The sequence below is a fragment of the Hippocampus comes genome, unplaced genomic scaffold, assembly GCF_001891065.2.
Source record: "Hippocampus comes isolate QL1 unplaced genomic scaffold, H_comes_QL1_v1.1 scaffold39, whole genome shotgun sequence".
Classification (NCBI taxonomy): Eukaryota; Metazoa; Chordata; class Actinopteri; order Syngnathiformes; family Syngnathidae; genus Hippocampus; species Hippocampus comes.
In genome coordinates this window covers 2,323,572-2,346,327 of record NW_017842054.1, presented here as the reverse complement: position 1 = coordinate 2,346,327, position 22,756 = coordinate 2,323,572, and the positions used below count along the sequence as shown (strand labels likewise).

Sequence of the window (22,756 nt, the reverse complement as noted above, 5' to 3'; positions counted from 1 at the left end):
GGTATCGAATCACACAGCGCCTCCGTCGATTGAAGATAGTAGTGCATTTGTTATGACGCGCTAGAACGCACAATTTAGCAGAACGACGCTGTGTTACTCTTAACTTACTAGTAGTACAACATTTGGCCTAATAGTACGACCTCTAATTGCATATTAATAATGAGTAAACGCTCGGCTTTCCAAACGGATAGACAAAAAGAGTTGTACTGCGCGTATATTACAACAGGGGGCACTTCAAGTAACAAGTCAACGTCAACGCAAGGGTACGTTTCATCTCAGTTTTTCAGGATCTTATCGGCCTCGGTCGTCCTTCCTCTGTTTCAACGTTAGTTTACTCATATCGAGCACATACATAGCGGCAAATAAGATGTACCCTGGGACTGTTGTGGAACGAAGCGGGACCCTTGAAAATAACGAAGTGTGTTTCTGACAGCTTTCCTCTTTATGGCGTCTTGTTAGGTGCTTACATAATTTGAAAGAAGGTATGTAAATACAATTAACATGGCGCGCCACTCGAGCTCGTTTCGGCCAGTTAACTTTGTCGTTCCACAACCTAGTTCTGGACATATTGACGCTTAGCTTTTTAGCATTAGCTAGCCAGCCGGGGTGGAAAAAGAACATGCCCCCGAAGAAGCCAAAGTCGAGGGCCGCCAACGTCTCCAGCTCTCTGGACCTGGAGTCGGAGGATGTCAGCCTGGAGACCACCGTGCCCACCGCCGAGGATGTCTCCTCGTCGGACGAGGTGCGGCCGGGGTCGCAGAAGCTCATCCGACAGCTGATCGAGAGGAAGGAGCTGCTTCAGAACGTCCAGCTGCTGAAAATCGAGCTTTCCCAGAAAAACCTCGCCATAGATAACTTGAAGGCCGACTACATGTCCAAGGTAACTCAAGCTTTCCATTGTGTTCCATCAACCTGCCATGTGTGTTTTTGGAATGTGGGACAAAACCGGAGTACCCGCAGAAAAGCCACGCAGGCACGGGGAGAACATGCAAACGCCGGAGCCGGAATTGAACCGTGTACCTCTGCACTGTAAGGCCGACATGATAAGCAGTCGACCACCGTGGCCCCTGCATCTTAATCAGTGGTGCGAAAAGTTATGGACGGCTCTGAATAAAGTACATTTTTTTTAGATCAGAATCACAGTCTTACAATAATAAAGTTGTTTATTCTTGAGATAAGAAGTCATATTTGAATGCTCCTATGTGGGTTTGAGTAGTGTTCTGTTGCTGTCCGATAGGTGGAGGAGCTGGACGAGAGACTGAATGATGCTCTCCATCAGAAACAAGTGTTGGCGCTGAGGCTGGACAGTGAGCTGAAGCTCGCTCAGGAGGACAACAGGTGGGCGTCTGTTCACTCGGAACACAGCGCTATGCTATCATCGTATTGAATACGAAACGTGTGTGTCTTCAGAAAGCAGCAGGCTCTGCGCAAGAAGGAAATGGATGAAATCCTGCTCCGGCAGCAGCAGCTGGAGGAGGCCAACCTGCAGATGCGGGAGAAGGCTGGAGAGCTCCGCCGCTCTCTCCGGGACTTGGACATGTCGCACGAGCGCTACCTGGAGCTTCGCGACCTCCCCGAAGAGACCGTGTCCATTCAGGAATTTGTTGCTGTGAGTAGCTTTGTACTCCTTTTACCAAATTTCCGACATGTTGTTGACCGTTTTCATCATGTTTGCAGGTGCGCTTTTACGAAGCGGTGACTCCGTTACGGGCTCAGGTGGCTGAGCTGAGTGTGAAGAAAGACACTTTGAGCGAAGACCTAGAGATGCAGCGGACACAAATGAAGGCCCTGATGGAGGTACTGCACAGTGATATGGATGGATGGCTAGATAGATAGATAGCTCGTATTTGAAATGCCATAGATGGGCTAACAGAAATCAGCATGTATGTTACAGTAACTAGAAACCTTCAAACAAATCCTGCTTTAATACACACAGTGCAGAACAAACTGAGGGTCTAGCACTACTCACTGGCATAGATTTTCTCGACTTTACGTGACAATGATGATTACTGAAGCTTAGTTGGAGACCTTCTCTGCCTCTTCTTCTTCCTGCATGAGATATTTTTATCCCGTGATATGTATTCTACGTGCGCTCAGAGCTACGAGGAGGAACGCCGTCTCCGCACGGAGCTGGAGCTAAGGAGCCAGCGACTGACGTTGGAGCTGGCTGACACCAAACAGCACATCCAAGATGGGGACTACCGGCGTGAAAACTACCCCAACATCAAACGGTGACTGACAGCTTTGAAATTGCTTGTGTGCAAATCGTTGGGGTCTCTTGAGTGCCTGCCCATCAAGTATCAAGTGAAACAACCAAGTTTTGCTAGCTGTCTATTTCTGAAAATGTGCCTGAGCCATCGGCCCTCCAAGGGAAGACGTAACTCTGAAGTGGCCCGCGACAAAAATGAATTTGACCCCCCTGCTTTATCATCATCGCATATGTACAGTAAATGGACGTGTGTGTAATATATTGTGTTCATTAGCGAGCGTGACATCTTGGAGGTCGAACTGAAGGAAGTGAAGGGAAGATTCGAGACCCTGAACTTGACTCACGCGGCCCTCGGCAGGGAGCGAGAGACCCTCAGCAAAGAGGTGCGTCGCCCTAAGCCGAACACCAACCCAATCATACACCTGTTTGGTTGTCTCGGTTGGTCGATGCAAAATCTTGACTGTAAAGGGCTAACAAATCAAGAGAGGAGGGGGAGAAGAAAGAGGAGAAACTGTAGTAAAACAGGCCAAAATCCAGATGTTCGAGGATAAGCCAGGCCAAGAGACTTCCTTCATACTTGGTGTACTTTAACCAAATGCACCACTTTTTTCTCCAACAAACATAAATGTATTTCAGGGTTTTTTTTCCTTTGAAAGCAGGCAACTTTTTAATTCCTACGACACTTAGTCATACAGATAGTTACGTTGAATTGGCATTTACATTATGAAGGGCCCTTGGAACAGTTTCTCTCCTGTGAGGGATCCCCAAAAAGTTTGTGAGCCCCTGCTGTAGTTGACTCTCGCCTCCCTGCGGTGTTGTTTTTGCCCGACAGATGGCGACGTTGCAGCAGTCAGTGACGCTGCTGCAGAAGGACAAGGAGTACCTGCACAGACAGAACATGGAGCTGAGCATTCGCTGCGCACACGAGGAAGACCGGCTGGAGCGCCTGCAGGTTTTTACTCGGACAACGTCGGCGCCTTACGTAATCGCCGAGCCACGTCTAACTGCTGGTGTACCTGCTCCAGGTGCAACTGGAGGACACCAAGAAGGCCCGAGAAGATGCCTATGAGAAATATGTCACATCCAGGTTTAGCATCTGCCGCTTTTTAGCCTCAAGTAGCCGCACAAACACTTCACGTCATGGCCTTCTTTTTGCTTTCCGTTGCAGCGATCACCACAAGTCCGAGTATGAGCGGAAGCTGAGAGACGAGCTCGAGAACATCCGACTGAAGACCGGTCAGGAAATCGATAACCTGCAGAGAACATCCAGGGAGATGTACGAGAGGGAGAACAGGTGCGGCATCCTCAAGCGTCATTGGTTCACTCTCCGTGTTCCAAGAGTCCTAACTGGTCTTCGTTGGGTAGAAACCTGCGCGAGGCCAGAGACAACGCCGTGCTGGAGAAAGAGCGGGCGTTTGCTGCCGAGAGGGATACTCAGTCGCGATACGACCAGCTTCTGGAACAGTAAGTTTGACCGCACCGTGTCCGGAAAATTGCTGCTTTCTACCATCATTAGACTGTATAGGGGGTCCTCGCTTTACGGCGGTCCCGACATATCAGGTTTTGCCGTTTCGAATGGGGCACAATGAGCTAGATAATACAATAAATCAATACAAATATTGACGCTGCGATTGGCTGGCAACCAGTTCAGAGTGTCCCCCGCCTACTGCCCGAAGACAGCTGGGATAGGCTCCAGCATGCTCTGCAACCCTTGTGAGGATAAAGCGGATCAGAAAATGGATTGATGGATGGATATTGACTAGAATTCCATTAGCCTTGGCCGGGGGTGTCCAAACGTTACAGTGATATAAAATCCATTGAACAAGATGAAAACGCTGCACGGAGACGCCCTCGGAAATCAAGCGATGCAGTTCTCCACTGCTACAGTGGACTGAACCGTCCCAGTTTGAATCAGCACCAAATTATCCACCATTATAAATACTCATCTTCATTTATTCGCTCTTCATGAAGGGGAAAGGAAACAAATAGCTGCCTTTGGTGCTTTAGCAAACAAACAAAAAAGAAAATGGACGCTCACTTGGGTGTAAATCTGAAATCATGAGTCAATTCAGAGGTACTGTGCGTATTTGCTTTCTGCGCAAGCACCGTGATGTCTTACCCAGCAATTAACGATGGAGGCTCATGCTGTATATACTGTATACATAGCGAGACGTAGGTGTGCCATTACATTACAAAACATAACAAAACAACATAAGAGCAAGTTTGGATGGCAACGTGTACTGCTGTTATTAATGTGACAATGTGGTCTATTGTTCGAACCGGAGCTATTCATTCATTCAAAGTCTTTGTTGACTGCTCCACGTGTTTCTGGGCTTCCTATTAGCGGGAGACTGACGCGGGGCGAGAGGCGCGGTCCGCACCACTCGCAGGGCACAAATAGGCAAACGACCATTCAAACTCATATCTCGGATGAACCTGAAGTGCATGTTTTGGGAATATGGGAGCAAAGCAAATTAGCCGGGGAGAACCCACACAAGCAGAGATTCGAACCGAGATCCCCTGACAGTGATGCAGGTGTGCCAACCACCAGCATGCCATGCTTCGACAATGCTTTGTCACAAAAAATCTGATCATGGTTGGTGTTGCCTGTTTTTTTTTTTTTTTTTTGTTTATAATTTGTATTTATTTATGTTTTTATATTTAATAGGATATCCTATTATATTTAATAGGAAGCATTTATTATACCAGGCTGTTTCCATTTAAGTATTAGGCAAAACTAACTCGTGATGACTTCCACTGTAGATTCAAACCCAGATCTCGTGACAGTGAGGCAGACACTTCAACCATGACTCGCCATGCCGCCTCACTAGTTCATAGATTTTCAAAAACATTAAAAAAATGTCTGCCAAGTTCTGTGTCTATTTCCCACCTGACTGCAAACCTGATGGGAAACTAATACAGCAGTTTTTATTTATTTTATTTTATTTTTTTTTAACCAAACAAGCTACAATATGATGACAGCTCAAAGTCATTTTTCATACCTCTCAGGGTCAATGAAAATTAAAAGTAGGATCTTTGATGCCTCTTATGCATTGCCTCGTTAAATCACTCACGCAACCATGTTGGCAAATATCAGCGGGCCCACTTTCGCTGCTGACGGTAAAAGTCAGTGTGAAGGTCACTTCCTGCTTGTGGTTGAAACATCAGAAAACCTATGAGAAGATTTGCCTGAGGACGACACTTAAAGTGTCAAAAAAAACTCTGAGCCAGTCAGTGCAGTTTTTTTTTTTTTTTTTGGGTTGTTGTCTCACAGGCTGCGACATATTTCACATTCATTTTAAATGTCTAATTATTCTCACGTTGCGTAATTAGCGAGGCAGCCTTCCTGAGTTCCACAATGCAAACATAGAGAACATTACCATAAGGAGCGGCTGACATGCACGTAGTGCCTGCTTGATGCCAGCGTGCCCTGTGTCATGTCTGAAGGCTATCATTAGTGCGCGCTGGTGCTTTGATTTTGCCGTTTCTGACGTAAGACGAAGCAGCGGGGTCAAAAGTCACACCAAAGTCACTTCAGGTGACCGCAGGAAGTCGCTGGTCTCTCCTCAAGGAAGGAAATACTTCCAGTGCAGGTAAAGAGAAAGTAGCCACATTAGATTTGACTGTAAATGTCAACTATTCCGGTGTTTCCTAAAAAAAAGTCACAGCCAAAAAAAAAAAGAGTCACAGCCCAACGCTAAAAATAAATATAAATGAAGTGGAAATGCAGGTTAATTATGGCTCATTTATCATTTTAAGTAAGAGCATTTAATTGTGTCTTTCACCGGCACAGATAAATGAACAAAAATATACATTGTAGAAAATAAAGTATCATTAGCACCGTGTTGCTCTGATGTGTCGACCAAACTACTGCACTGTTTATTTTGGAAAACACATTCGATTTTTTTTTTTGCTCACATTTTCCACCCTTTGTCTCACCATCAAAGGAAGGTTCGCACCCTTTGTATATGTGTATGTATGTATGTAGAACAAGACAAGGTGGTCCAGAGTATGTCAACAATTTAAAGTATGTCCAATCTTTATTTCATATTTGACTTGAACTATAGTCTGTAAAATAGGCTATAAATGTCACACACACACACAGCAGCAGCAGCAGCAGTGTCCCTGTCTCCAGGCTACTACTGCATGCTTGTCATTTCTCCAGATCCAAACCACCAGCTGTTGGTCTTACTTTCCATACACACACACACACAAAGACACACACACACACACACACATGTACATCGACACAGACCGACTCACTCTCCCTTACGCTCTCTCTTTGCCACGATTGCATTCCCGCCACGCATCGCAAGCCAGCAACGACAGATGCTAGCCACAAGCCCTTAACCCCTAACCCCACGCATGCCCCTATTTTTGGGGCAAAGAATGAGGCGGACGAGCTTGAAATGGCGTCAGACGAGCGTAGCGCGGGCGGGCCGCTTCACGACACCGCAGAGTAGTTTCAGTCACCGGCTCATTCGGGTTCAAAAACACCGTTTCGAGCCCGCAAGACTGTCGGAAAGTCCGGGATTCTCCGCGTCGAGGCGCGCGCCAAAATCTCGTTAGAAGGGATGAAGGAATAACCCGACACACGCGAGAACATTCGCATGAAGTCATTCCTCGCATCTCGATTGCAGGCCGGCATCAATAAAGGAGGACATAAAACGTCGACCATGTGCACTTGTCCGTCACGTCGCGCGTGCACGGCTCGGGGCGAGAGCGCTGCGCGGATGATGAAATCCTATCAGGTCAGCTGTAATCGGGAGTTATTAATATTGTCCAAAGCAACCTCTGCGGCTCGAGGAAGCAAATGCGCGCATCTCCCCCCCCGCCCGCCTTTCACTTGAAGAGCTGCTTTGTTATTTTTATCGGAAGCGTAGCGCACACGCGACTCAACAAGTTGGGGCTCTTTGGTGATATTTAAAGAGTAAACCTAAAATGCTAAATTTAACGTGAACTTTTTGTTGAAAATACAGATGGCCCAACTGTGCAATGGACTTTTTGCACATTGCTGTTGCCTAACGAGGAGCCAAACCACAAAATTCACCAAAGGCGTTTGAGCCATGTGACTCAACCGAGACATTTCTTCCTCCATTAAAATTGGTGTTTAGGACCAATTAATGTGTGATGCGGTTCACGTAACAACACTTAGACGACCGATCAAAAGCACCTGGCAATTGTGAGGCTTCTGTTCTCAGAAGGAAGTGATTGCCGAGCTCGTAGTGTTGCAGAGTGCTGGCCGATTGCAGGAGAAACTGGAGGAGTCACAGAGAGGCATAGAGTTGGATGACTTGAGTAACATATCGGTTCATTCGTGGCTCCAACACCTGTTGTGAATGTTGCCATTCAGCTCCGTGTGGGAGGACGGCTGGACGCGTGCATTCAAAAATTTACAGCGGGTCGAAAGGTTCACCTTCATTCTGGCTTCATGTAACCTGAACCCCGAGTATCCAGAACGAGTCGTGTACGTCGCTTCGCTTTTACATCTCCGGAGCGCTCGAATCCAAAAACATTTTTCCCTGACAACTTAATTAAATTACCGTAGATCATAGGTGTCAAACTCAAGGCCCGGGGGCCAAATCTGGCCCGCCCCGTCGTTTTATGTGGCCCATGAAAGCCAATCAAGCATGTCAACTTCCATGATGCTTCCTAAAATCTGTACCGAAATTTAAAATAAATACACTTAGATAGTTATTCTTGACTTCTTTTTAAGATGGTACGCAAGATTTAAGGCTTTGCGTGCTAGCTTGCAAGTTCACGGGCTACGCCACTTTTCACTCCAAATTGTGTGATCTGAGAACACAAGGTCCCGCCATTTCGCTCTCATTAAGTTGCCTGTGCCGACTGCCAAACGCAATCACCGAACATCAAAAGAGGCCAAGCATCGCTGTGGGCGCTTCTCTTCATTCTGACATTTGAAGACTCGGCAGTCCTGTTGAGCAACAGCGCACTTGCCAAGTGGTGTGTTTTTGAAAGAGAAGTGGATGATTACTCCCCTCATGGCTTTTTATGATTGAAGATGCTATCTTGTGAATCACCGTATTTTATTGTGTCTACCAGACAGACAGATCCGTAGTAGTTGTTTTCACTCTACAGCTCGTCGATTGCAACATCGAAAAGTGTTGGCGATAGGTGGAGAGGAGCGTGTTTTTACACTGCCTGTAAAAACTCGTTTTCGAGCCCCGTGCCATTCAGTGATTTTTGAAAAACTGTTGTTCAAAATGTTTGAACTAGTGCGCGGCCCCCATGACGTCACGCTTCAATTTCGAAAATCCAAATACTTCAGTGCGCAAAAGTCATGCAAGTTCTTTTGCGGTCCCCCTTTCCCACCCGGCAGGTTTCGCCAGCTGCAGCTCGGCACCGACAGCAGGGTCGCGCAGTTATCCAACCAGACCAAGCTGCACTCCTTCGAAGCCGAGCGCGCTCAGCTGATGAAGGAAGAGACGGACAAGGCTCTGGCCCAGTGCCAGGTGGAGTGTGAGAAGCTGCGCAAAAAACTGGAGGTACAGTACTCCCAAAAAACATCACAGAGTCCCCTCAGCGGAGACTACAAAGGGCGAGAATAACTTTTGATACATTCAGTAGGACTGAGAAGTCAAGTACTCGCCGACCGGGCTGTAACGTTACATAGATGAGCGGCCGCCTAATTTTTGTCTGAAAGTTGTTCTCCCTCATCCACCGTTGCTATGTTTTTTTTTTCTGCCAACCTGTCAGCGGGCCTTCGTCATCAAGACACAATTCTTTCAACACTCTCGCAACACTTTTCGTTTTAGTCATCAGACAGCACTCACGATAGCTCCTTCATTCTTTTGCCTTGCGCGCTTGCCTCCGAGCGGTTCTCAGGAAAAAAGTAATTAAGAAGAGCCAAGAAAACTGAAAAGAAAGTCATAGATCATCTTTTGATGTGAGACGGCTGGCGACTAGCTCCCTGGTTTTCTTGTTGTTTTCATACACAAAATTGCACGGCGCCCGTGACCATTTTTGTACATCAAGTATGGGACTAAATAACATTTGAGGGGTTGCTCAGAAACAGTTTTTCCTTCTGTATTCTACAGCCGCCATCTCAATGAATTGGAATATTGTAGAATTTTATTTTTTAAGTTTATTTCTGTAGTTCAATCACAAAAACACAAAATTTGCCATCTGAACAAATTACGGTACACTAAAAGAAATGGTTTTCGTGAGAACTTAGTTGAATTTTGAACACAAATTACAATTAAAAAAACAACAACATAATACCCTAACATTTGGAAGAAAATATGGTGTTTTCGTGTCAAACATATACTGGGATCAGTGCAACTTTTGCGAATGCTGTGTCTTTCCGATCCGCTATATTTCAAAATCTAAATATTTGGTGACCACTGAACCGAAATGCACAATGGAAGCAGAGTATCAGTTTCTTCTTTGTTTCCATTTCTGCGGCAGGTTTTGACGCAGGAGTTTTACAGGCTGCAGACGTCATCAGAGAAACGCACGGCGGAGCTTCACGCTCAGAATGCCGAGCAGGCGTCCCGACTGGAGACGTACGAAAAACTGGAGCAGGAGCTGGACCAGGTCACCATGCAGGCTGCCGAAAGTGAGGCCGCTCACTGGTTGTCATCGGTTGCCGGACAGGCACGCTCATTCGATTCGGGGTTATTCTGAGGCACGTTGAATGGTGTTAGCTGTGTTCTGACTCCAACTTAACATGAGGAGGGGGTGATTGGTGACTACTGAACACAGCCACATCCTCAGTTTTAGAGGGTGTGCACACTTATACAACCACATGATCTCAGTTGTTTATTTTTACTTCTCATTTCTGAAAGATGTCTTTTTTTTTTTTTTTTTTTAATGAGTAATGTCCGGTCACGTCAGTGGTGGAGGGGAAAAGAAATTCAAAGGATTTATCTTGGCTTCATTTGTATACTGTATCACAAAAACCTGGCATGTGAACAGGGGTGTGTAGACTTTCTATATCGACCGTACGTTCAACAATCTTTGCTGACGAGCTCGTGTTTGCTTTGGTGTCTGTCCAGTCGAGAACGAGGAGGAAGCAGAGAGGGTCCTCTTCTCATACGGCTACGGAGCCAACGTTCCCACCACGGCAAGAAGGAGACTTCAGCAGAGGTACGGACCCTGAGGCACACCGCACACAGCTGGGAATATCCACACAAAGAAAACAGAAACGCACACAATAACACACTGCGTATTACTGCGACAGTGGAACTTCTTCTCCTTGTTTAGACTGGTTCCTCACCTGGAATAAATGACATCAACAAATGCATATTTGCGTGCTAAAGTCTTCGCATAGCATAAGGGCAGTTCGAACCGTCCGGTTTTGTGTTTTCTTCTCTGACTTTAAAAGGCGTACACAACTCAATTCACAACAAACAGCATGATGCCAGATAGTGAGCAAGTCTTCAAAAGAGGCATCAAGCTGTTTCAAGCCACTCCCGGGTGCAGTTTACTTTCAGACTATTCATAAAAGACATCTTTGGCTTATTTCAAAGTGCCACGGTTGGACCGTTTTTGAAGATTTTTCTACCTGTTGTTCAACTAATAATATAGGACAAGGTGTTGTTATACATTCAAATGTGCTGCTTGTAATTCATCTGTTCATTGGTCTAAGTGTCAAGGGAGCAAAAAAAGGGTTCTTTTTTATGATAGCTTTTTAAAATTTAATTAGTTATCAGATTTTTCTTCTGCCGCGCATCCGCATCGGCCTCAAAAAAATCCATATGAGTCAGGCCCTAGATTTACGCTTCTAGCAATTCATATTTGAACCCGAATGGCACATCGCCAGAACGTAGACATGCAATCGAAAAATACCTGCATGCATATATTCTTCATCATCTGTGAAAAAAAACGATTAACGGTTGTCGTGAAGCTCTTATACTGCCCCTGGTGTCCAAGTTGCAAACACCAGAGGGAGCCACAATGAATTCATCGAACTTGAATTCGGTACATCCTCTTTCAATTGTTGTTGTTCTTTTTTTTTTTTTTTTTTTTTTTTTTTGAAAAAGTTTTTTTTTTTTTTTTTGAAAAAGTTTTTTTTTTTTTTTTTGAAAAAGTTTTTTTTTTTTTTTTTGAAAAAGTTTTTTTTTTTTTTTTTGAAAAAGTTTTTTTTTTTTTTTTTGAAAAAGTTTTTTTTTTTTTTTTTGAAAAAGTTTTTTTTTTTTTTTTTGAAAAAGTTTTTTTTTTTTTTTTTTTTTTTTTTTTAACGAAGGGCAATATTATCGAATACTATAAAACAGATTTGTGTTTTACTTTGGCGAAGGCTGGAACAGATTGATGGCATTTCCCTACATTTCACTGGAGGGAGATGATTTGAGATCAGTTTGTTTGAAGTTACGGAAAGAATTAAACTGATACCTCAAGGCATCGCGGTAGTCCAAAAGAACACTTTTCAAGATGCAAGTTCATCCATCAAACACGTTAGCCCAGTGAGTCCCAGGCCGCACGTATTATGCTCGAATCCCTTGAGGTATGAGGTTTTCCTTTTCTCATGCAAAACTCCAAATAACTCAATAACACCGCGATCGGTACAAATCAAATCCGTGACCTCGTGTCGTCTTAGCAACTCGTGTCGGCTTGCATCACCCTGAGAGCAGCCACACACACACGTGTATATTTATCTTTGCATCGGTTCTCAGTGAAAACATGAATTTATTCAAGCAGAGTGAGTTGCTCCTTTGTGTGCCAGGTGACAAAGTGCTTCCTCTACCGCTCGTGTTTGCAGTGGCATTAAACCTGCCCGGGTGGATGACAGCCTTCATACCAGCACAAATTCCTCTTGACTTTTTCTCTTCTCATTGCCAAATGTCGACGTCTGGCTGTGTGATATACTGCCATCATCTGCACATAGGCACCGCGACTCCCCCCCCTCGGTCCCGCCCCCGCCTCGCCTTCTCCTACTACTCACTGTGTTGCGACTTGTATTGCATGTGTGTGTCCTGAATGTGTTTTGATAGTCCATGCGCACTTTTTTTGGTAGTCAACACAAGTGGCGAAAAAAGTTCATATTGATCTCATCTGTCATGGTTACATAACCCATGAGGGAAATACTGAAGTAACACTAGTGGTAACTTGCAGTGTTTTGGAATTTTCTCCTCACTCTTTGTGTGTGTGTGTGTGTGTGTGTGCGTGTGTGCGCGTGCAGTGTTCACCTGGCCCGCAGGGTGCTCCAGCTGGAGAGGCAGAACACATCGCTGAGGAGAGACTTGGAGAGACACCAGTCCCAAACAGGCCAGATATCCGAGGAGGTAAACACCGAGCGAGGCGCTACGGAGTTCACTACAATGGGCTGCGTGTTGCTTTGCAACTTTCGCGCCTTTGTGTCCACACCTGCACTTTCCTAACTTGGTCTTCCAACCCGCACGCGGGCACCATGGAGATTCCCCAGAGCCCGAATGGTTTGCTACGAGTGTTTTGATGGCATAACAGTTCTCACACCGCCATCCACGCGGCCTACTCTCCCGTCATCTTCCCCCTTGCCCTCGTGGCATCGCAGGGGCCCGCCGCCACTGGTATTGAAATTAGTCTGGCACACCGTATTGGGCCTGTCACGAAAATGCCAAGATTTTGTTTGGCGGCAAACACAACAGCGAAGGCGAGAAAGTGTGAGAAGCCGGGAGTGGTAGTGCCTGTCTGTCACAATTGTTGACTCAGAGGGAAAGCAGGGCTGCAAACCGTGACTGCGGCGGTCTTATCCTCTCTCAGCACGTCGACGCACCAATCGCAGAGGCTTATGTTTTGTTGTGTTGACTTTGTTGATGTGCAAAGCGGAGACTCGAATTCCGGACGTGTGTGCATGCTCGCACGTCCCATGCTCGCGCGGCAATTTGAAAGTCAATATCAGGCTGAATTTTTTTTTTTTTTTTTTTTTTTTAATCGAGTAAATTTTTTTCGAAAGCTTTTCGAGTCGCACGAGTGTTGAAATGGTTGAGAGTAACTAGGCGGGGCCCCACTTGAGGCTAAATAAACCAGCCATTCACCTGTCAGTTAAGACTGACTGGCATTCATCAGGAATACCTTATGATTCACTGACTATGAAAGGAGCGCGTGAAAAATTACAGTTTCTCTTCTCAGAAAAGCCAAGGGTGTAAGCCGCCTCGTCACCCACACAGACGCCCTGACGAGCTTTGCTATTGTCCTCAACCTCCCACCCACTTCGCCTTGCCCTCCTACCCGCTTTTGCTCGCCCTGTTGTGGGCTGTAAAAGTGGTTTAATGTGTAACAAACAGACTTTATCTGTTTCCCCTCCCCAGATTTTAGGCCAGATAGCAAACGAACACAAGAGCACCGCAACGTCGCTTTTGCCTCTGCATTCGCCGCCTCGTCAATTCAATGCATTTCGGCCTCCTCATCTACTGCTGGTTCACATCACAAGTCAGCTGAGCTACAAATATCTGGACGTTAGTCTTCATTTTAACAGCAATATAGAAATGCCATGCACAAAGGCTCAGCAAAGCCTCTACTGCTTCGGGAAACCAAAGTAACCGTGGACATGATGTTGGTTCACCAAGTTGGAGCCATCCGACTGGGAACTGTGACATCATTTTTAGCATAATGCATTCATGGAGAGTTGCGTCTGGGAACCCTTCGCTCATAGTCTCCGTTCCATAGTTCTCTCCCCCCCACCGAAAAAAAAGAACTGTCCCCGGATGGAGGCAGTTTAGGGAAGGGGGATTCCTAACGGCTCGGCCATGGCCCAGAATTATGCAGCGTTTGGCAGAATGGGAAGCAAAACATGAAAATCCAGTCCAGACTGCTCACCTTATCAATCACTTTAAAGGGGCCTTGTGTGATATTTATACAAGGCCCCTTGAAATAAAGCTAAGTACACACTTAAATCCCGTTTTGTTTTGGGGGGTTTACTAGTTAACAGTGGACAGCACGCAAGACAACGCCGACGCAGCTCGAGCCAAATAATTCCGACTGTGATATGCCGCGCTTGAGCTGACTGATTTCTGTGCAGTTGTGCGCAGCCAACCAGCTGCTGGAGCAGACGCAGCAGCCCTACAGCTACCTGATCGAGACGGTGAGACACAAGGAGGGACAGATCAACACCCTGAAGCAACGCGTGGCTTCGCTCGAGGACGACGTCACGTAAGCGCGCACTCTCTCACGCTTACGCGCACCCTCCACCATATATTGGCGCACCTTTTAATTTGCGGCAATTAGCTTGATTTCATTTGTTCCACTTTAAAAGACTCCGATTGGCCGTCTTCCATCTCTCCCATTCCTTGGGGTTATGTAGCTCCGCTTTATCTTCCTCCATGGCTTTGGCACCTTTCTAATTCCAAGTGGGTCATTAAAACTGCATGGAAATCCACACAATGTGCAATTAGGACAGAAACAGTCTTTGACCACATTTATGTGAAGAATGCGTCGCACGGTTGCGTGCTCCCGAGGTTCAGATCTCATCTACGGCCTTCCTGTGTAGAATTTGCATGCAGGAAATGACTCTCCGTAGTCCGATGCAAATGGCGCAAAAATGCCATCCCAAAGAGCCAGTCAGATACAAAATCCTCCCCAAGTGTGACCTTGAGTGGAAATGCTCCTTTGTTTATTTGTCCCCTCTAATTGGCCAATAACCAGTCCAGGGGGGTCACTTCCCATCTTAAAAAAAAAAAAGAGGAGGTATTTGGTGATGTCTGTTACATAAGCAGGCCTCGGGGCTGCACTACTCTCAAGTCACTTTCAGGTGACGTGTCAGGACGGAAGGCTAACTAGTTAGCACGTCGGTTCGCTGTTGATTGCGCATCGTGGAATGTCACATGACTGTATTACAGTGGCCTCATTTGTTTTGAATGCTCTACTTTTATTGAGCCTACGTTGTGGCTGCCGGCACCAATGCCAAATTCCCAGGAAGCGGGGGGAGGGGGGGGTCACAGAATCCACGTCGCTTGAGGTCCAGTGTCCAATTTCCACAGTCAGTCATGCTTTGGGGTGGCGTGGCATCTGCTGCTGTTGGTCCTTTATCGTTCCTGAAGTCCGAGGTCAACGCAGCCGTCGACCAGGAAATTTTAGAGCACTTGATGCTTCCTGCTGCTGACCAGTTTTATGGAGATGCAGATTTAATTTTCCAGAAGGACTTGGCGCCTGCACACAGTACCAAAGCTATCAGTACCTGGTGTTCTAAAACTTTCTTGAGATAGTGATTTTATTTATTTATTTATTTTTAATAAGCTTTCAGGTATAATGTGGAATGAATGTGTCTGTTGCACAAGTTTTGAATCGGATGCCTGAAATAAATCAACTCTTTATGTTATTCTTATTTTTGGACGCGCACCTGTACACGTTCGACAGTTGCCTGGGAGCATGTTTGATATTTATGCGGGGTCATAGTACATTCATGTCTTCTTTAACGTTCATCCTACTTGTGTCATTAGAATGATGACGCATGCAGCGTAGTTTGTGAGCAGACTTTTTATGCAATGTTCCTAATCAGACCCCACCCTGATACCAAAAAAAAAAAAAAAAAAAAAAAAGCCACCTCCGGATGAAGTGAATGGCGCACAATTGCAGTTTGCCTTGACTCACTCTTAGTCATCCTCACACTGTCTGACTCGTTTCATAAATTGACCGCTGTCATGTTATCTTTTTAACGTTCGCTCCCATGTGTCAGCAGTTCTCTGAGGAAAGAGCGGACGGCTCTGCTGCAGGTGAAGAACAACATGGCCGCCGATTTGGAGCGGCTCCTCAACCATCGGGAGGTACTTGTGATGATGTCCCTTCCTTCAAAAGTTTAACATTGCCCGTATTCACCATTTCAACCCTAAATACACCCACAAAGCACGGTGATTTTTCTGATATGAGTCACCGATAATGTTGATTTTTTTTTTCCTCCCTCGACTTTATTTCCGATAAACTTGGAGGCTGTTTTTCCCCATAATATCACAACTTTGTTCTCATCTCATTTTCTGATGCTGCCTCATAATATTATGACTTCAATTTTTCTTGTAAACTATATTCTTAGAAGAATACATATTTTTTCTGATAATATTATAACTTTTGGAATAAAACCTCTTTTTGAGACATATTTAGGCCTGCCATGCTACTGGAGGCTAATGTTGGTTATGATGATACTTCAAGAGCTAACTCTTTTTTTGATGTTAGAACTCGCCGTTAAAAGTTTGAGAGCCACTGCCTTAGAGAAAATTGACTGTTCCGTACAATTAACGGCTCAAAGTGCATTGGCAACTGTCACTCGCTATTACATTTCACCCACACACACACGCACACTTCCCTGAAGCGGCAGCATATATGAAGTTCGCTCGTAAAATGCAAATTTTGGCGGAGGAGCTCGCCTGCCTGTCAAACGTCTACTGATATCTTTTTGTCACGCCGCTGTTCGCCGTCACGACAGCTCACGACTCTACGGCTAGCTACTCCTCACCGAGCCTGGTGCCTTATAAGGTGCTACATCAGCAGTACAAAAATCTACGGCAACGCCCCAATTAGTGTTTTTCGTCAGATAGTTATTTTTTCACAGGGGGGAAAAAAAAGGCGCAAGCAGGTGAACGGTGAGAAGCGAATCAGCCTTGGGCGTACATTGCTGTGTTTTTCTGACAAATGTCATCAGGCCAAAAAGCCTCACATTTACATCGAAGGCCTCAAACCAACAAAGCACTGATTAAGCCAGTCGTGCCTGTTTGCCTCTTTTCACTCTGCGGGAGTCACATTTAAAACAAACGTCCAGGCTTTTCACACCAGACGAGTTCTCTCACTGTGTTGCAATAATTCCTTTACGATTATGTGTGCGTGCGCGCGCACGTGAAAACAGGTCTCCCCGCCACCCCCACCCAGTGCTTGCCGTTTGCTGTATGAAGTATGTGCCCTGTCACAGACAGCTGTTCGTCCGCCTGCCTGTTTGAGATGCCACCGCAGCGTGCGTGTGCGCGCGCGCCGCGTTGCTGCGTGTGTGTGACATGCCAGGGCTCATGTCCTCAGGGGTGATAAATAGAACAGCAAAATGGATCAGAGTCCACCCTCCTGCACCAAACACGATCCTTGAAGCTCGTTCGAGCCCCGGGGTCCCCTTGAAGAGCTCTTTCTCGACCACTGATTGGCAACCGCCTAAGTGTGCCATGAGAGATCATCGGGTGCGCTGTGGGAAATGATCCCATTTTCAATAATTGGTCGGAAAATTATTCTTTACTCACGACAATGTTTCTTGTTCACGTATGTCGGCGCTTTATAGTGACAGGCGGAGCAATTAAAGTGCTCTTTCAGTTGATGGCAGAAGGTACAATCCACCTGCCTGTTGCCATTCATACAACAGGAAAACACAATTTGTGTTCAACTAAATAGGCCCGCGATTCACAATGAATGAGAACATTTGTGCGTAAATTGAGACATCCTTATTTGAATAGAAACGTTTTGTTTATCGCCGTGGGGAGGGGACCTTCCCGGCCTATCTGAAATGGGTACAAATCTGCCATACAGAGACCATATGGAGAAAAAAAATACTAAAATCGTTTTAGACATTTATGTTTTTTAACGTATTCCTCAGCACCTGTTCTCACTCTCTTGCTCACACAAAATATGCTTGCGTCAAGTTGTTTGTTTGTCACTCCCAGTTGAAGATTTACTGTAAAACAGGCACATGAAACAAAAGACACATTAAACATTGTATATTTCAAAACCAAAATGTTCATGAAAACCATGTAACTTATTCTAATGAAAGTCCGCTACTTTAATGCTAACATGCAATGTGGAAATGCCACAGACTGGCTGACATTTTGGTATTCACGTGCCTTTGAGCAAACTGTTACTTGAGCAACGCATACAAACAGAGCCCTCAACAATACACAGTCATTTCTCTCTGCTTTTTGAAGTCAATGAACATTACTGGAAGTTAGTTGGGGACCTTCTCTGCCTCCTCTTGTTGCCGTCCGTTATGCTGCATCTCTTGCTGTGACTTCTGTGCTGTGCGGCATGTTGCATCACAACGTGTTACGACACGAAACGTGTGCAACTCTAAAATTCCGGCTAAACATGTAAAAACTCATTAAAAAACACTACTGTATATACTGTAAGTTTTTCTTAAACATTTTTTTTAGATGATGTGCCATGTTTTTTTTTTCCAGTGTAAAATATGCGCCTTGACTTAATAAAAGTTGGGATACACTGCTCTAGGCAAATAGTTCTGATCCATAAAAAGACACAATATGAGGTCTAACACGTCGCCCGCGTATGATCCCGCAGGAGTTAGCCATGATGAAACAGGTGCTGATCAGTATGCGCTCCCAACAAGAAAACGCCCTCAGCCCCTTGGAGGTGGACAAAGCCAAGCCAGGGACCGCCGGATCAGGCAAGAAGCGGGACAGCGGGCCCGCCAAGGACGAGTCGCCCGGCAAACCTAAACCCACCGTTTTTGTAAGTGTTGGACGAGGCGTGAGGCTCATCTCCTCAACCGAGGCAAGGGAGACACACTCGGTTGGCAGGGGGGAGGGGGGTTGCCAGTTGGGTCTCATTCGAGCAACAGTTGTGAGAGAGTCCCAAATTTATAGTCAAATTACCCCTCCTGTTGCGAAAAGTGGAGGTGAGACATTCATCACTTATCCGGCTTTATGATTGTGTTGATTTGGGGTTGACATACTGGTGCATCCTAATAAATTAGAGTGCTGTAGAAAATTTCACTCCTTTCAGTCAATACAAAATGTGAAACACATCGCTGTAAATCCATACAGGTGACTAAAATCAAGAAAATGCTTGTCAGGAGGCCAATTTCTATTCAAGCTCTATCGTAAAATGTGTTTTTAATTGGCTCTCATCTAATGTTGTGTTAGCCAGAGATGGTGACTTTTTGGTTTTAATGTAGAATCGTCAAAATTCCCAAAGAGAATCGTGAATCATTTCACTGTTTCACTTTTCAAATTGAACTACTAAAATAAACTACATTTCTCCTCGCTTTTCTTATTTATTGCGATGTACCTATATTTGAAATGGGAGTACAGTATAATGCAAGACGAAATTGCATCAACTGAATTTATATAAAGACAGACAGGTAGGTGGCTAGCTAGATAGCCAACCAGCCAGCTAGCTAGCTATCCAGCCAGCCAGCTAGCTGGGTTATCACATACCTATTGTTTGAAACAAGATACCTTCACCTAATTATTTGAAACTTTTTGGATAACCACCCAAAAAACTGTCATTCAACTTTTTTAGGTAACCACTCACAAAAAAAAAAAAAATGTCATGCTCCTAATCAAAATGTCCTCCGTTTTATTTGCAGACAAAAAGAGAAGCTCCTGATTGGTTCCAAAAAGTCAAGCAGAAGCCCCCAAAGTGACTCATTTGTGGAGGGTTTTTTTTTTTTGGTTTGTTTGTTTTTTTTTAATCACATTAAAATGTTTTGACATCATTTTTCTAATTCATAAACATTTTATGGGATTTGGAATAGTCGTGACTGGTCGTTCTCCCACGCAGTCAGATTCTCCTCAGGTAACACATTGTTCGCAAAAGTGCCCAAGTATTCATTTTTCCTGGCACACGTCGCTGTTATTGTGCTCATCCATCTTCTCATCGGTTGCCTGCCGCATTATTCTTGAATTGGATGATTGGCATATTTTACATTACCTCATAGTATAAAAGGGAAAGCCACCTGGTAGTTAGGAGTTCAGTGCAGCTGCTGTTGCACATTGATTATTCTGCACGGTACGTTGCTGAACAACAGTGCCGGAATTCCTTCCTTGGTTCCCCGCCAGTTTGCAGTCCCCCTTTTTTTTATTTTTTTTTTTACATTCTCGTCCGCTTTTGACTCTTACTCGGTAATGCCTGCGCTAATCTTCAGGCTAAACCTAAGACTTGGCTGGCATCCTCCTGGATTTCGCGCCAATGCTGACAGACGGGCATTCGTTTGTTCTGTTTCTTCTGAGGAAAAATGTTGTAAGTGTGTGTCATCGTGGCTCTTTCCAAACTCAAGCAAAACAATAAATGTGAGGCGGGATTGGCACATCTCCGCACTCGCTTTATCACTGGCCAAACACTGAACACTTCTGATAGATAGATAGAGGAGTGCCAAAAGCTTATTTATTGCTTCTCGCTCAACCTCTGGCAGCTGCTAGCGGTTGAGCTGCACTGTGTTTGTTTACACAATACCATACCAATGGTCCATAGCCATTCATGTGAATACAATTGCCATTGTACCTCTCGTAAAATCATCAATGTTTGCCGGTTCGAGGTTACGAGTTAAAAAAAAAAAAAATTGCCCGTAGTTTAAGAATACGTTGTCACAAGGAGGCAGGCTCAGTCACCGCCGTACTTAAGATTTTCCATTGATTGTTGATTGATTGCGTCACCGTCATACTGTCCATTCAAAATCAGGGTACATGGTTGAGGTCGAAACGAAACTCCGGCGTACATCGCTGACTTTCAACAACAAAAAACTTTTTATGGACTCAAGGCAATGCGAATGTCTTACATGTCGTTTGTCCCCAATTTTAACGCGTTGCACTTCAATTCCCTCGCGTAAAATGATTTGTAATTCGAACGTGGAAAGGTTTGTTCCACCTTGATTTACCCTTGCGGCTGCGCGTCGTTAATGTGTTTCGACAGCGAGTTCAGGGCGGTGGCCGCGTTTGAATGAGTGATGTGCAGCCTTTTAAAGGTCTGGTGGGCGGTGCGAGTGCTCTATTTACACCAGGCCCGCTCCGCCCTGCACGCCGCGCTTAGAAAACTGATGGTGGGCCGCTGGAGGAGGCGAGACAAGTGCAAACGGGGATGTGAGCAAGATCGTCCGGTTCCACTCCCTCCCCCGGCTCGATTGTAGCATCCTCCTCCTCTTCCTTCTCTTTTCGGCGTTTTGAAACGGGGCTCGTTTCGAGTGGTTCTTGTTTGTTTTGGGGTTTTTTTTTTCCTTCCCTTTTGGGAGCTCAATGGCTGCGACATTGGCGATGAGCGGAGGCGGTGGCGGGCACGAGGAGCCCTTCTACCCGTTGCACAAGGCGTCCTTGCCCGCAGGATTCCACTTGGAGGACTTCGGCTTGGAGTTCAAGATGAGCGAGTCGGACCGAGGCGGACACGGCGTCTACACGCAGGTATTAAAAAAAAAAAAAAAAAAACAACACCACACAGCTCGCACTCTTGGTCGGATTGTGATCGATTGTGTTTGGGGTTCAATGGGCGTGGCGGCTGTTTTTCCTAACCGGCCTGCCACACCATTTCAACCGTGCACGCTCTCGGATTTTTTTATTTTTTTAAATACATCGTGAACCATTTGCGGTGAACGCGCTAGGCATCCCCCTGCATTTTTTCGCGTTGTGCAAGCGCGGCCACTTGGCGAGCAGTTGTCGGTTGGCAACAACTGACCCAGGTCTGAAAGGTCCCGCTAACTCTTGACCGGCCTGCTGCCGCAGAGAGCGTACTCAAGCGAGAGCACCGCGGAACAGCCGCTTCGGCGGGCTAAGAAGTAGCAGGAGCCCACCCCGGTCGACGACTCCTGCACGGAAGCATGCTGGGGTATTCCCCTCTCCCTTTCTGCAAACTCAAATCCGGGTTAGATTTGCAAGCGAATGTGCAAAGTCATAGCACTCAAGAGTGGAGCGCAGGCAGGTTTCTGAGTTCAGCCTTGCAGGCAGAGTGGGAATGTGGCAGCCGCCTATCGATGACTACTTGATAAATGTCTGTGTGGTGACACGCCAATCAAACCTCGAATGGTTCTGTGACACCTCATCAGAAGCTGAGTGAAATGCTTATTTTTTGTGTGCATGTGTGTGTGTGTCCTTCCTTCCTTCAGGCAAAGTGTGAGATGGACCGCTATCTCTCCCCGGAGCCACTTGCAGACACTCTCAAGGCCCAAAGAGAAAGCGCCGCAGGGGTGGATCACTTTTTCGGGGAGGCGCCCTACACCCTCAACATGAATCTCTTCCTGCCCGACGTGGCTTACCCGAGACCGGGCTTGGCCCAGCCGCCGCGGCCCCCTCAGCCCCACGGGGACCTCGTTCAGATCAAGACGGAAACGGCGGAGCCGTGCTTCTCTCAGAACCTCCAGGTGCCCACGAGTAGCTGCGGCGGCGCCCTGGAGGCCAACATGACGGGCTTGCCCGACTTCACCAGCGCTTTCAATCAGCCGGGCAGCGAGGCCCTGCCGGAGGTGTTCATCAAACAGGAGATGTCGTCGCCGTTCGAGCAGCAGCTTCACCAGCACGACGGCGGCGCCTCGCTCTTCCAGCTCCTGATCTCGGGCTTGGAGCATCACCATGGCGACGGCATGGATGCTCACCATCATCCCAACCCTCAGCAGCAGCAGCAGCACCTTCCGCACTCCTCCGCCGTCCACACGCCCTTCCGTAGCACCCAACCAGATCAGACTGCTAAGTCTTCCTTCTGCGGCGGCCCCCCGTATTCACGCCCGCATGCCCACTTCTTCCAGCAGCAGCAGCAGCAGGCGGCCTACCTGCCGCCCTCGCCGCCCAGCTCCGAGCCGGGCAGCCCCGACAGGCAGAAGGAACTCCTGCACACCATGTCGCCGCCGCCCTCGTACGCGGCCACCATCGCCTCCAAGCTGGCGGGCGGCGCCCCTGGACTGGCGCCCGAAACCTTGGCGCTGCCGCTCGC

The 22,756-nt window shown here is 46.4% G+C and overlaps 2 protein-coding genes across 3 annotated transcripts in view; both read left to right on the top strand.

The window, feature by feature from the left end:
- Positions 1–81: 81 nt before the first annotated feature.
- Positions 82–19,562, top strand: pibf1 (progesterone immunomodulatory binding factor 1). 2 transcript variants are annotated; one of them, XM_019860292.1, is made up of 18 exons: positions 82–880; positions 1,238–1,338; positions 1,411–1,609; positions 1,678–1,797; positions 2,098–2,231; positions 2,484–2,592; positions 3,042–3,161; positions 3,235–3,296; positions 3,378–3,503; positions 3,575–3,673; positions 8,550–8,715; positions 9,638–9,788; positions 10,228–10,318; positions 12,351–12,453; positions 14,169–14,299; positions 15,825–15,909; positions 18,404–18,574; positions 19,434–19,562. In XM_019860292.1, exons 1-18 carry the CDS (start codon positions 620–622, stop codon positions 19,488–19,490), a joined length of 2,286 nt encoding a protein of 761 aa, XP_019715851.1. In that variant the 5' UTR covers positions 82–619; the 3' UTR covers positions 19,491–19,562. The 2 variants fall into 2 exon arrangements, with proteins under 2 accessions (XP_019715851.1, XP_019715852.1); XM_019860293.1 differs by lacking the exon at positions 82–880 and adding an exon at positions 1,057–1,084.
- Positions 19,563–19,636: 74 nt separating this feature from the next.
- Positions 19,637–22,756, top strand: part of klf5a (Kruppel like factor 5a) — a 13,497-nt gene continuing 10,377 nt past the window's right edge. Inside the window, exons 1-2 of the mRNA XM_019860297.1 lie at positions 19,637–21,237; positions 21,936–22,753. Of these exons, the coding sequence (XP_019715856.1) occupies positions 21,076–21,237; positions 21,936–22,753 (980 nt within the window). The 5' untranslated portion in view covers positions 19,637–21,075. The remainder of the gene's footprint in view (positions 21,238–21,935; positions 22,754–22,756) is intronic.